The sequence below is a fragment of the Durio zibethinus genome, chromosome 11 (genome assembly GCF_047325235.1).
Source record: "Durio zibethinus cultivar Kanyao isolate XHJ-2024 chromosome 11, ASM4732523v1, whole genome shotgun sequence".
Classification (NCBI taxonomy): domain Eukaryota; kingdom Viridiplantae; phylum Streptophyta; class Magnoliopsida; order Malvales; family Malvaceae; genus Durio; species Durio zibethinus.
Genome location: NC_143172.1, coordinates 3030669 through 3046324, shown reverse-complemented (window position 1 = coordinate 3046324; position 15656 = coordinate 3030669). Strand labels below are relative to the sequence as shown.

At 34.3% G+C, this 15656-nt stretch overlaps 1 protein-coding gene and 1 pseudogene across 2 annotated transcripts; both read left to right on the top strand.

Moving 5' to 3' along the window:
* The first annotated feature begins 5653 nt into the window (after nucleotides 1-5653).
* On the top strand, nucleotides 5654-9246 carry LOC111290657 (amine oxidase [copper-containing] gamma 1-like). Its single transcript, XM_089767680.1, is given in 5 exon segments — nucleotides 5654-7352; nucleotides 7902-8015; nucleotides 8130-8485; nucleotides 8487-8588; nucleotides 8674-9246. Coding segments are annotated over 5 exon segments (2253 nt in total). The 5' UTR covers nucleotides 5654-5870; the 3' UTR covers nucleotides 8873-9246.
* Nucleotides 9247-9689: 443 nt separating this feature from the next.
* Nucleotides 9690-13625, top strand: LOC111290530 (amine oxidase [copper-containing] gamma 2-like; annotated as a pseudogene). Its single transcript, XR_016346189.1, has 4 exons — nucleotides 9690-11408; nucleotides 12036-12147; nucleotides 12349-12896; nucleotides 13004-13625. The product of XR_016346189.1 is annotated as an amine oxidase [copper-containing] gamma 2-like (transcript).
* Nucleotides 13626-15656: the final 2031 nt, after the last annotated feature.

The following is a 15656-nucleotide window of genomic DNA, read 5'->3' as shown; positions in this document are numbered from 1 at the left end:
TATTATATCAGGTCGTTTCCAGCTTTCGACAGCAACAAAAACAACCAATTGAAGAGGCCAAATCTTCCCTTTCCTTGCAATAAGAGCCCAATTGTTGTAAGATGCAAAAAATCCAATTTAGAGTTCTTAAATGGGCCACAGAAGGCTGAAATTATATGGGTTCTACTCAAGGAAAAAAAATCCACAGTTGGTTGTATGACTTTTTCATTTTATTACTTATTTTTATCTCTTCGTCACATATATAACGTCTTAGTTTGAGTTTACATCAACTTTAAGAAATTTTAATTTGAATCTTGACTTTTGTTAATTACAAGATGTTTTTCTTGAATTGTTCTTGCTTTGGAAAAGAAGACAAAAATGAATAATCATAATTAAAGAGTAAAAGAAAAAATAATTTTTTTTTTTACTCTTCAAATCAGATATTTTTCAAGATAACTAAAGTTAAGTAAACAATGTTGCGCTTGAAGCAATAATCACAATAATACAGAAGCAATAGACAACAATCAATAATTAAAAATGCAAGAAAAATAAAGCACACTAAGATTTATGTGAAAAACCCTCCAGTGTAGAGGAAAAAAATCACGGACCACCAGAAAAATCTTCACTGTCAAATAATAGGTATATAAAGTTCTTCTCTAACTAAAATTAGAGCTAAACAACAACTAGAGAAACAATTGGAGAAATCTCATCAAATAAGTGACTCAACAAATATATCATGAATTTATTCCTAGAGAGCTTCAAACCCGACCTTCACCTTTCAGAATGACCTTCATCGTTCAGAATGTAGAACTCTGAATCATAAACCTCCTAACAAGGTTTCAACTTAATCAAATCATAGATCGACTTTCGTTCAACTAACTCTCCCTTCTCCTTTTTCTCTCTATTTTTTTTTTTTTGCTTTTCTTATTTTTCTGCTTGATTTTTGACTCACCCTTAAAACAACCCCACATCTTTTTTATTAAGTAGCTAGGGCTCTGTGAAAAATAAAAGATCAAAGCCCATTGCCTTTACTTGGTCCAAAACCACTTACATGGGGCTGGACCCCATTTTTCTAACAATCTTCCCCTCCAGCCCCATTAGGAGGAGATTCATCACTATAGCAGTTTCATTTGGAACTTACTTTGACTAGAAAACTCATTCTCGTCAAGTTACTGCAGAGCTTAAGCTTTTTTTTTGGGAAGTATCTTAGTCAACATATCTGTTATATTCTTATTAATATGGACTTTCTTCAACAGCATCTGATGTTCTTCAATTACTGAACGTAACCAATGATATCTAACATCAATATGCTTTGTTCTAGCATGGTACATAACATTTTTACTTAAATCTAAAGCACTCTGGCTATCACAAAATATCACATACTCTTTTTGATTCAACCTCAATTTAAGAAGAAAATGTTTCATCCAAAGCATTTTTTTACATGCTTCGGTTACTGTAATATACTCAGCCTCTATAGTTAACAAAGTAATACAATTCTGTAACTTAGATTGTCAAGATACAGCTTCTTCTGTAAAAGTGAACAAATATCCTGAAGTAGATTTTTTACCATCAAGATCGTCTGTCGTGTCAGTATCAGTAAACCCTTCTAGAACTGGTTGTGAAACTCCATAAGTCAAGCACATTTTTTAGGTACTCCTCAAATATCTAAAAATTTATTTCACTGCTTCCCAGTGAATCTTCCCCGGATTAGAAAGAAATCTGCTCACTACACCAACTACATGAGCAACGTCAGGTCTTGTACAAATCATAAGATACATTAAAAAATTGATTACAGAAGAATAAGGAATACTAGACATAGTTAGTTGTTCTTCCTTAGACATTGGATAAGATTTCTTACTTAGATGAAAATGATTGATAAATAGACTGCTAACTAATTTAGCATGTTGCATGATGAATCTACTAAGCACTGATTCAACATACTTTTTTTGTGACAACCATAGCTTTTTCAGCTCTTCTATCCCGTATAATGTTCATACCAAGAATCTGCTTTGCTGGACCTAAATCTTTCATATCAAATGACTTAGATAATTATTCTTTCAACTTGTAAACTATACTAGCATCTTGTCTTACAATCAACATATCATCAACATATAATAATAGAATAATGAAGTTACCATTAGAGAATTGTTTAACATACACACAAGAATTCGCTGCTATTTTTTTATAACTATGACTCACCATAAAAGAATCAAACTTTTTATAATACTGTCGTAGAGCTTGTTTTAAGCCATACAAGCTTTTCTTCTACAAACTAAGTGCTATTTCTCTTTCACTTCAAAACTCTCAGGCTGATTCATATAAATGTCATTCTGTAAATCACCATGCAAAAATACAGTTTTAACATCAAGTTGTTCAAGCTCAAGATTCAAACTAACTGCTAATCTCAATACCACTCGAATAGAACTCATCTTTACAACTGAAGCAAAGATCTCATCAAAATCGATGCCTGGTTTCTGAAAAAAACCTTTTACTACCAATCGAGCTTTGTACCTCACTAGTTTATCATCATCTTTTTTAAACTTGAACACCTATTTATTTTTTAATGGCTTATTCTCTTCTGGAAGTTTAACAAGATCATAAGTACCATCTTTTACAATGACTCAATCTTTTTTTTTATTACTTTTAACCAGTGCTCTCTATCCGAAATAGTCTGTACATTTTGAAAGCTTTCTGACTCTCCTTCACATGTAACTAAAATAAAATCTGAACTTGAATACTTGGTAGATGGCTTGCGCTTTCTAGTAGATCTTTTGGGTTCAGACTCTACAGCATTTGATGTCAAAAGTAGCTCCCCTTACTCAATACTCTTAGGTAGAAAGGATTGTTCCCCTTGCTTAAAACTAATTGCATTTAGCTCATCACCAACTATGTTGGCTCATTCATATCCCCAAGTTTTGTTTCTTACTTATTTTTATCATCTGTGGCTCTTTCCTGTGGAATCTCTATCGATGTTAAAATATCATACTTAACAGTAATTCGTGTAGTCTTTTATTTTTTTCAAGGTCTACTATAGTTTTTTTTTTCATGAAAGATCATATCTCTGCTTCTGACTATTTTTTTTATTGGATCTCATACCCTGTAATCAAATTTTTCATCACCATATCCTACAAACACACACTGTATGACTTTACTATCAAGCTTTGATCTCTGCTCTTTTCGGTACATGTATAAATGCTTTACACTCAAAAACTTTCAAGTGAGAGTATAAAGTATCTTTTTCTATCCACACTCTTTCTGGAATGTCAAAGCCCAAAGAAACTAATGGTGACCTGTTAAGTAAGTAACAAGCTGTGTTGACTGCTTCACCTCAGAATGGTTTCGGTAATTTTACCATCCTCAATATACATCTGACTTTTTTCATAATGGTGCAATTCATTCTTCTAGTTATACCATTATACTACGGTGTTCCAGGTTTTATCATTTTATGCCTGATTTCATACTTTGAACAATACTTTTTAAAGCCTTTAGATGTGTATTCCCTACCATTATCAGTTCGAATACACTTCAAGGGTAACCCTATCATCCTTTCAATCATGGCATAAAATTTTTGAAAATACTGTAGTACCTGACTTTTATATTTTAATATATACACTCAAGTCTTACGTGAAGCATCATCAATAAAAGTAACAAAATATTTGTTACCACCTGATGACTTAATCTCAATAGGACCACATACCTCAGAATAAATTAATTTTAATTAATTTTTTTTTTAGAACTTTTACGAAAAAAAATTCTATGATGCTTACCAAATAAATAATAATCACATGAATCGAGAGACATACCTTTGGTCAAAGGAATAAGAGACTGTCTTACTAAAATCTATAACCTCTTTTCACTCATGTATGCCAGCCTCCTGTGTCACAAGTTTGTTGAAGCATCATTTTCAATGACATTTACCTGGTTACCATTTAATTGCATCCGTGTCTTATACATTATACAATATAGTTTTTTCCTTCTAACTACCATAAATTTTTTAAAAAGCTTTTACTGTCTATTCTTTTATCGACTTTCATATCCCTCCTTATCAAGGATATTAATAGCAAACAAGTTCATTTTTATATCTGAAATGTGTCTGACATCTCTCAAAGTCAACATGCAGTTTGTACTAGTTTGTACAATAATATCACCAATCCTAACAATTTATGACACACTCTTGTTTCTCATTTTAGTACAACAAAAGTCTCATACTTTGTAAGTTGTAAACAACTCTCTCTTAGAAACACAATGATATGTCACTCCTGTGTCAACTATCCACTTAATACCGGGATCACTAACATGATTACAATCATCATGTGTACAAATCAAAGTAACCGAATCATTATCTGAATTCATTATTGTAACATTACCATCATCTGAACTCTTGCCTTTCTTATCTTTTCGCTTTTGCTTCAAGATTTTATAGTTTCATTTTATATGACCTGTCTTACCACAATAGAAACATTTCACTTTACTTCTAGACTTGGATCTATGTTTAGACTTACAATGACCTTTTAAGTCTTAACTTCTGTCGATATTTTTACCCCTGTTCTCTGTGACCAGAGCTTGATTCTCAGGGTCTATATCTTTTCGCCTTACTTCTTCGTTAAGTATACTGTCTTTTATCATCTCTAATGTCACCTTATAATCAGGAGCTGAATTAAGAACAGTCACAACTAGAGTATTTCAACTGTCTGACAATGAAACTAAAAAAATAACGCCTTCATTTCATCATCCATCTTAAGCTTCATAGTAGTCATCCTATTAAATATATCTTAAAAATCACTCAAGTGCTCTGTAACAGATCATCAATCCTTATACTGTAAAGTTACAAGCTTTTTAACAAGCATAACTTTATTCATACCTATTTTTCTCTCATACAATGCTGCCAATTTTTTCTCAAACAATGTGAGCATCTGACTCCTGCGCTACATGATGAAACACGTTGATATCAACCCATTTTTTGATTGTAGCCAGCGTCTTTCTACCTAGCTTCTTCCAGCTTTCATCTTTCATATCTGCTGGTTTAGCCGAATCACCTAATACTGGCTCATACAAATATTTGCAGTATAGATGATCCTCCATCATAGGTTTTCAAATTGAATAATTCGATATTGTCAATTTTATCATGGTGTTTGAATGTAGAATAACTTTATATATCGATCTTCACCGTTTAGAATATAGAACTATGAATCATAAACCTCCTGACGATGTTCCAACTCAATCAGATCACGGATCGACTTCCGTTCAACTAATTCTCCCTTCTTTTTTTTCTATCTACTTTTTTTGACTTTTCTTCTTTTTTTACTTGGTTTTCAACTCACCCTTAAAACAACCCCACCTTTTTTTTTAAGTAGCTAGGGTTCTGTGTAAAATGAAAGATCAAGACCTATAATTTTTACTTGATCCAAAATTACTTACATGAAACTGAATCCTATTTTTCTAACAAATAGGACACTATTTTATTTAAGCTCCATTTGGTTAGTGTTTTTATTTTATTTACTACTTGTTTCTTGTTTTTGTCTGAATCATAGGGGATTATCCACCGCGAAATGTCAAGATTCAATCAAACCAACATTTAAATTTTACAATACTCTATTTTGAGAAAACGAGATTCATAGCTTACCCACTCAACTTAAATCACCTTCAGCCATCGGTCACTGTCCTTCATTTCTAAAATTTTAATGGACGGTCATGTCACAAACTGATAGTAATCTTCCCCTCTGCATTGTAATAAACGATAACATATAAAATATCTGGAGAGTTTTCTGGCTGTATTTAACAAATTCTGTGGATGGCCTCACAACATTCTATCATTTGCCCTTGGAAAGCTCAATTATCAACACTCAGCAGGAATAGAGGCTGTCTCACCCTCACTTTATCTTGGACGGGAGATGATGGAGAAAACTTCATGTCTACTAAAATATCCGGAGAGTTTTCTTCCTGTATTTGACAAATTCTGTGGATGGCCTCACCACCTTCTATCATTTGCCCTTGGAAAGCTCAATTGTCAACACTCAACAGGAATAGAGGCTGTCTCACCCTCACTTTTTCTTGGAAGGGAGATGATGGAGAAAACTTCATGTCTTCATTTCTGTCTCATTTCATGCTTAATTTTATTCCTTTTTGTGCGTTCCTGGTACAGCCCTAGCAAATCAGAATTTCCTAATTGCTCCCTGCACAGCCCATGGTGCACCTCCAAGAACCGGATTTTCTCCAACTCCAAGGGGAGCTCAGTGTTGGAGAACCAAGTTCACAAATCGACAGACCACTCAGCTGAGTCCCCTCACCATCCACTAGACCCTCTTACTATACAGGAAATCAACAGGGTCCGGACCATCATCTCGTCCTATGAACCCTTTTCATCTACCTTCCCTACTATTAACACTTTACTGCTTGATGAACCAGACAAGCTACAGGTTCTGAGGTGGAGAAAAGGTGACCCACTTCCACCAAGAAAAGCAGCTGTTTCGGCTCTGTTGAATGGCCAATCCCACGGGCTTACCGTGGACTTGGACTCTAGCCGTGTCATTAGCCATGCCATCAATACCAGCTCAGGCTATCCGATGCTATCCATGGATGATATTTTGGGTGCTTCCAAACTGCCCTTTTCTAACGCAGAATTTAACAAATCCGTGACCGCCAGAGGGGTCTCATTATCAGATTTGATATGCCTAACGCCTTCGGCAGGCTGGTTTGGGACGAATGAAGAAGGCAAAAGAGTCATAAGGGTCCAGTGTTACTCTAATGAAGGCACATCCAACTTCTACATGAGGCCCATTGAAGGGCTCACCTTGACGGTTGACTTAGATAAAATGGAGGTACTGAAAATCTCTGATACGGGCCGAGGTATCCCGGGTCCAAAAAGTGCCAATACTGATTACCGGTACACAGCTCAAGAGAAGCAACCAGAAATGGAACCATTAAACCCAATTTCCATAGAACAACCCAAAGGGTCAAGTTTTAGAGTTGAAGATGGGCATACAGTTAAGTGGGCCAACTGGCTATTTCACCTCAAGGCTGACCAACGCGCTGGTTTGGTGTTTTCAAGAGCCATGGTACGGGACTCGGAGACGGGCGAGCTCAGGAATGTGATGTATAAAGGGTTCACTTCAGAATTATTTGCGCCTTACATGGACCTCGACGAGTCTTGGTATTTTAAGTCGTATATGGACGCTGGTGAGTTTGGGTTAGGGACATTAGCCCTTCCACTTGTGCCTTTAAACGATTGTCCAAGGTACTCTTACTACATGGATGGGGTTTTTGCGGCTCCGGATGGAAAGCCATTTGTTCAGCCGAACATGATTTGCCTATTTGAGCGATATGCTGGTGACATTGGTTGGCGGCATTCGGAAAGCCAGCTTAGTGGTTTTCAGGTACGTAACTTCAACAATAGCAGCAATGAGAATTAGAAAAAATATAGTACATTCAGAAGCGTGGTTTCGTATTGCTATTTTTTTAATTTTTCCTTAGCTCTTACTAATGCGAAAATCAATCACTACTGTAGTTTCATATGGTGTCAGCATCAAGTAACTTTCATATGTGCAAAACTGTCAACGATCTGGGCTACCATATAACGTCAATCTCGTAGAATATTCAAAAGAAATGAAAATTTTCTTCGTTTATTGGGAGTCTTTTTATCATTTCCAACCGTGTTTTCTTTTAGTACAAAGAATCTCTATCAGTCTTCAGTCTGCAATTATTAGCAAATTCACTGTTTTCCCACGTTTACAAAAAAATTATTTGTTACTTATTTTCCATTTTATTTTCAAGAAAGAAAAAAAGAAGCACTTGAATTATTGTACTTGGTCTTCCTGCAAGTAGTAGTATTTTTATTCGCTGTTTGTCCTTTTTTTTTTTTAATTTTTCTGTATGTCAATTATTAATGTACTTACAGAAGTTAATTTCCTTTGTCTTTGGAGTAGATTAGGGAGACACGACCAAAAGTAACCCTGGTCGCCCGTATGGCAGCATCAGTGGGAAATTACGATTACATCTTCGATTGGGAGTTTCAAACGGATGGTTTAATTAGGATTAAGGTCATTCTTTTATGCTACTATTCCCTAAGTAATAGTGTTGGAATTCTATTAGAGGATCCTAAAGTAATTACTGATCCAAGTCATATGATTTAATTTATATTATTATACTAACAGGTAGGACTCTCAGGAATGCTGATGGTGAAAGGGAGTCCTTATCAGAATGTATATCAGGTGCCTAACCAAGAAGAAATGTCCGGCCCTCTTATTTCAGAGAATGTTATCGGAGTAGTTCACGATCACTTCATTATCTTTCACCTGGACATGGATATTGATGGGGCTAATAATTCGTTTGTTAATGTTAATCTCGTTAAGGAAGAGAGTTTACCAGGTGAATCCCCTAGGAAAAGCTACTTGAAAGCTAAGAGGAAAATAGCGAAGACAGAAAAAGATGCACAAATTAAGCTTAAGTTGTATGATCCATCAGAATTTCATATGATTAATCCTTCTAGAAGGTCTAGGCTGGGAAATCCAACAGATATGGGTGACCCCCTATAATAGGAGTGAACAATGGGCTGGTGGGCTTCTAGTGTATCAGCGCAGGGGAGATGACACTCTTGCCGTGTGGTCTGAAAGGTATAAAACTCAAAATATTAATAAAATATTTTAACGCATTGGTTCTGCCATTGATTTATGCTCAATTCGTCATGTTTGAGAACAGGAATCGTCCTATTGAAAATAAGGATATCGTGTTGTGGTACACCATGGGATTCCATCACATTCCATGCCAAGAAGATTTCCCTGTAATGCCAACAGTGACATCAAGCTTTGAGCTAAAGCCTGCCAATTTCTTCGAAAGCAATCCAATTCTTCGAGCTGCCCCAGCCTTTAAGAAAGACTTACCTGTCTGCAGGTCTTGATTCTCGATTGCTACATGCCCCTCTCTCCCACACCATATTATCGCAATTCATGCCTGCAGGAGGAGACCCATAAATATTAAGGAATATGGAGAATCTCAATAGCCTTAATATGGCCTGATATTTTAGTCCCAGAATCAATTGGGACTAGTGGGGTTTACACCTGAAATAAAACACATGTAAATTTCCATGCAACTTCCACTTACCAAGCGACCCACAAAACAGACAATAACTATATATGAACAAAGATATTTGAAGTTCTAAATTTTGTATCCCGATATGACTTAACGTTACAAAAGCATATTGGGCTGGCACAGTGTTTTTGGAAGAGTAAAATAAGAACTCGATCAATATGCTTAATTTAATAAATACTATCACCATGTATATTTAGTAGAATTGTTATAAATTAACTTGTAACTGATATTCCTACTCATTCTTGCATAGATTGGTTTTTATATATAAGTGGGTCATTAGATCTAAACCTTATTTTGAGCTGCCAGTCTAGGAAAAAATAATGAATTAAAGTACTACAAACATTTAAAACAAAGGGTAATTTAAACTTAAAAAAAAAAACGCAGAGTAATTTATGTCCCAAATTAAAATGGGTGAAGACTTCTGAATTTTGATTTATCACTATTGTATCTGATAAAATTTCATAACTAACTCACTAACCCAACAACATTTGTGAAAAAAAAAAAAAAAGGGGGGAAGAGAGTATCTTACATGCACAAAAAACTGGACAAGATATATAATTGAAATTCGTGATTTTTTAAAATAATGTCATAAAAATTTACTTAAAAAATTAAATTTGATAAATTAATAGAATTTAATAAAAGCCAATGATGTATCAAAATTATTAAAAATATTTTTTATAATAAAAATTTTATTAATCGAAAAATTTTATTAAAATTTAATAAAAATATTTATCTAAAATATTATCAAATTTTAAAAAATATTTAATAAAATTTTATACATTTATTTTATGTAACAATATCAATTTAGATTTTTAATTTTAATCTTTATACATTGACTTTGAAAACAAAAAAAGACACTTCAAACTTCACCTTTAAAACTCTACTAACTTGCCCAAAAACTTTTAAAACTCGGACCGAAAACGTAAAGCCACGTTTGCATACTATTGCTAACTTGTCAAAATTCAAGCATTTCATGTTTCTATATAAAACAGGCTTATCAGCTACACTTTTCACTCTTTCACTCACAAAAACAACAGCCATGGAATCACAACCATTCTTTCGTTTCCTCTTGTTCTTCGTCGCCATAGCTTTCCTCCTCCTCTTCACTTGGATTCGTCCTCCTTATGGTCCACCACCTGACGCCACCACCCTCCTCGACTGCGCCAGTGACTCCCCCTGGTGCACCTCATCCAAGAACCGGTTTCAGTCCAAACAACCCAGACTCACCAAAACGTCCCGTGCCACCACCTCCAAGCCTCGCCACGAGTCATCCGTCCCTCGACACCCACTCGACCCTCTCACCATCCAAGAATTCAACAAGGTTCGCACCATCCTGTCTTCCCACGCGCTCTTCAAGTCCTCTAAAAACTACGCACTTCATTCCGTCGTCTTAGAGGAACCCGACAAAGACCTTGTCCTTAATTGGGAAGAAGGCCAACCACTCTTTCATAGAATAGCTTCCGTCATCGCACGTTCCAACGGCAAGTCGCACGTGCTGACAGTCAACTTGGAAACTAACGAAGTCAACGTCCTCAACACGGCTCCTCCCACCGGTTACCCGATGATGACGATAGAGGACATGACATCGGCCACGTGGGCTCCATTTTCGAACGCCGAGTTCAATAGTACGATCATCAAACGAGGCGTTATCTTGAAGACGTGGCGTGCCTACCGATTTCGTTGGGAAGGTTCGGGGAAAACGAGGAGAACAGGAGGTTAATTAAGGTACAGTGATACTGCAAACTTTTACATGAGACCAATCGAAGGGTTAACTGTTTTACTCAAAATGGACACGAAAGAAGTGGTGGAGATATCGGATACGGGTCGGGCTATCCCGATACCAAAAGCCAAGAACACGGATTATCGCTTCTCGGAACAGAAGCTTCAACTTGATAAACCCTATATCTATTGAACAGCCAAAGGGTCCAAGTTTTGTTACTGAAGATGAACATTTGGTGAAATGGGCAAACTGGGAATTCCATTTGAAACCCGACCCGAGAGCTGGTGTGGTGGTTTCCCGAGCTAAGGTCGGGGACCCGGATAGTGGGGTGATGAGGGATGTGATGTACAAAGGTTTTACGTCTGAATTATTTGTGCCTTACATGGACCCCACTGATGCATGGTATTTCAAGACTTATATGGATGCGGGTGAATACGGATTCGGGTTGCAAGCTATGCCACTTGACCCGCTTAATGATTGTCCAAGAAATGCATATTATATGGATGGGGTGTTTGCCGCCGGTGATGGTGTACCTTATGTTCGATCAAACATGATCTGCGTGTTTGAGAGCTACACCGGTGATATAGGGTGGCGGCATGCGGAGAGTCCAATTACGGGTATGGAGGTAAGAATATTTGAGTCCGACACTTGTCGGGTCTTCATATATGCCTTTCTAATTTAATAGCACTACACTACCTGTAATACTACTACTTTATCTTTATTTTGTGATTGTTGCGTGGGGTATGTAGATTTTTTAATACTATATCAGTGTATCTAACAATCTTATATTTTTGTTGATGTGTTCGCAATTTTGTTTATTTAGGATTACTATATGAATTTATTTTTGATAAACAGTTAATATATGCATATATATTATATATTATTAGTGAATTATATAATAATTTTTTTATAAAATTAATTTTAATATTTTAAAAAATTTTAAAATATATATTTAATCTTAAAAATATATTTAAAATTAATTTTTAAGAGGTGTCATAATATATATATATATATATACACGTGTGCACACACGCATACACAAACACTAACAAAATCTTTAATTTATACATGGTTCAATTTCTTAAATATTTTTTTTGGGCATATAAAAGAAGAAAAATATTAATTAATATCTTGAGTTAAGACGATATTTAAATATATATATTTATTTATGATTAATTTATTCATAGTTCAATTTCTATAGTAGAAGTGATCATGATTATCAGCATTACCTTTTTGTTTTCTGTTTTGGCAGATTAAGGAAGTGAGGCCAAAGGTGACATTAGTGGTTAGAATGGCTGCATCGGTTGCTAACTATGATTATTGTTGATTGGGCGTTCCAAACAGACGGACTAATCAGGATTAAGGTTAGTGAACTTTGTTTTATTCAAAAGTCTTATTTTTCAAGTAAGTGCATTGGGTCGTCAATCATTTAGTCATGGATATTTTCAATCAAATGTGCCTCTAATGTTTGACGAAGATATTCATTAAAATTTTCGTTTAGTTGGACTTTCCTTGCTAGCCTTTTGAGGCTGTTCTAATTTTTCAAAACTACTGGCCACATGCAGGTTGGACTCAGTGGCATTTTGATGGTTAAAGGGACAAGCTATGAGAATATGAACCAAGTGGAAGGGCAAGAAAATCTCTTTGGCACCCTATTGTCTGAAAATGATATTGGCGTTATCCATTATCATTTCATTACATTCTACTTGGATATGGACATTGATGGCCCTGATAATTCCTTTGTTAAAGTAAATATCAAAAGGCAAGATACCTCCCCTGGAGAGTCACCAAGAAAAAGCTATCTGAAAGCTGTTAGAAATGTGGCTAAAACAGAGAAAGATGCACAGGTTCAGCTTAAACTCTATGACCCATCTGAGTTCCATGTGATCAATCCAACTAAGAAGACGAGGGTTGGGAACCCCGTTGGATACAAGGTAGTTCCTGGTGGCACTGCCGCTAGCTTGCTAGATCATGAAGATCCACCACAGAGAAGAGGTGCATTCACAAAAAACCAAATATGGGTCACTCCATATAACAGCAGAGAGCAATGGGCTGGTGGATTATTTGTTTACCAGAGCCAGGGTGAAGATACTCTTGCCGTTTGGTCTGATAGGTAAAAATAATGATTTTGATTTAGAGTTCTTTTCCAAGTTAAAATTGATTTATTTCCCATAGCTAGTATTCATTTCCGTTAATTTCCAATGTGATTGAACTTTGCAGGGATCGATCAATTGAGAACAACGAGATTGTGCTCTGGTATACTTTAGGCTTCCATCACATACCGTGTCAAGAAGATTTTCCTGTTATGCCAACTGTGTCCTCAAGCTTTGATTTGAAGCCAGTTAATTTCTTTGAGAGCAACCCAATTCTTCGGATTCCACCCAATGCTGAAAAGGATTTACCTGTCTGCAGGCCTGCTGCTTCAGCATGAAACTCTAGTTCTATGTTTATCTGTGGGGTAGAATCTGCATATATGAAGTGGCAGGATAAAAACTTGGTCTATGTCAATAGTAAAAAGAAAAAAAAAACTAGACGTAAAGCCGAAATCCAAGTTTCTGAATAGTCAGAGATCTAAACAGTAATTATTCAAGGGCTTCCCCGGCAAGATTAATTAGAGGTTGCATTGTCTCAATCACTTCACATAACATCACATTGTGTGTTGGGCTTTTAACAGTGGCCACATTCAAAGGCTCCGATAAGCTACCAAAGGATGTAAGGGTCACATTCGTATCGTTGGGTATCTTTCGAATAAGTTGCATAAATAAAGAAATAACAAGTGAGATGTTCCTTTTGTCTTTTTCTTTTTTTAATCGAAATGTCTCATATTTATGTTTTTTATGAATATTTAAAATTCCTATTTTTATATTTTAAAATTATTTTTATATCAAAATAATAAATTTTAAATTTATAAAAAAATTTTAATTATAATGTTAAATACATTAAAATCAATTTTTTTTCACTAACAATTATGGAACGGAAGAGAAATCCATACGAGAAAATTTTACATAAAGTTTCATAAATGGAGTTCTTAAAATTTCTTATTAGAAATAAATAAATAAAAATTAAAATAAAAAATTAAAATTGATGAATTAAAAGATTTCATCACATAAATTAAACATATAAAATTTTTAAAAGTTTAAATAAATTTTGATATATTTATTAAATATATATTTTTAATAAAAATAGTGATAAAATTTTTATTATTAAATAAATATCAATCAAATTTAAATTATAAACAATATTTTTAATAATTTTTTTTACAAATTATTAATTTTCATATTAAATTTTATTAATTTATCAATTCAAAATTTTTATTTATTTTATTTTAATAAAAAATTTCACCATCTCCATAATAAAACTTTTTATAAATTTTATCTCATCCATATGGCTGTACCTCAAAGATTATTGTACTATAGGAGACATCAAAGATAATTGTACTACTAGACAACGTCGAATTTTTTCCCAAACCAGGGTGATTTATGATCTTATTTTGTAAAGTGGAATAATTTTAAACTTTATTCCTAAAGCAAGGTACTTTTGTATATTTGGATTCCACGTCAGCCCTCCATTTTATAAAACTGTAATTAGTTGTTTAAAACTTAAAACCATACTCTTCTCTTTCCTATAACTGTCTCCATCTCTCTCAAACTCATTATTTCTTTTGTTCAGTTCATTCTGATAAAGACTTAAATATCATCATTCACTATTATTCAAAGCAATAATATGTGCTTTTTTACTCATTCGTCACCTACAGAAAAAATATTGTTCTGTTTTAGCTATTCAATCTCATCATCCCTTCCCTAAAATTTCTTTATTCGATTTTTTATTTTTGTTTTTCTGGTTTTAGACTTAAATACTCTTTCCTCTCCGTCTCCCTAATTTGCAATTTGTAGGCTTTTACATGTTAGAAGATCTAAAATTTTAGTTGGTGCACTCCTTCTCTTTCCCTATCCACCCTCCACATCTCTCTAAATTTAACAGGTCAAAATGACTGTTTGGTAAATAAATCATTTGAAATAACAAAGAGTAGCTTGGCTTCTTGAATACAAATTAAAAAAAAAAAAAAGAAACAAATTGAAGAAGCTGAGCGGTGAAAACTAAAAGGAAAGCTTTGACTTGCGCTGGCTTAGATTTTGACATGATCTCTACATGTCTGATGCAAGCTTAATTCTGATAAAAGGAGTAAGTTGATTCTACTGAACAATAATTAGTCTTTGGTAGTTGGGTTGGGCAACTATTGTTTTCATTCCTTTGTTCTAAGAATTCTATTGAACCGTATCAATTTCTTACTTGAGGTTTTTGTATATATTTAGGGTTGAAAAAAAAGAAAGAATCAGATTGTTTAATTTTTAATGTTTATTAAGAACTAAAATTATTTTTAAAATTTGTTATTATTTTTTTAAATGATATGACATCTAGATGGATTAAAATACATTTTAAAAGTATCTTAGTTTGAAAATAAAAATTTTAAAGTACCTTATTAAAGAAAAAACTCAGATAACGTCCGCAATGTGAGAGCATGAGCGGAGAGCCTCACCAATTATGGAAATTTGAGAGAGCGTCCTTGCTTATTGGTCATTCCATGAATGACCTGATGTCAGATAGCATTAATTAGAAAATACAAAAAAAAATAAAAATGCTAACCCTATTGTAATCAAATTGAAATAGTTGAAACATTTAAAGAGCCAATCATAAAATCCAAAATCCAAATTGGTTACAAACGCTCAATCAATTCCTAGTTCGCAGGGCAAGCTCATCGGGTACAAATGGGGAAAGTAAAGGCTTTTTCCTTAGTTTCTTTCCTCGTGCATAAGTTTAATTTTTTTTTTTCTGTCATCCTATTCATAATACAGCCTCAAATTATAAATCTTTT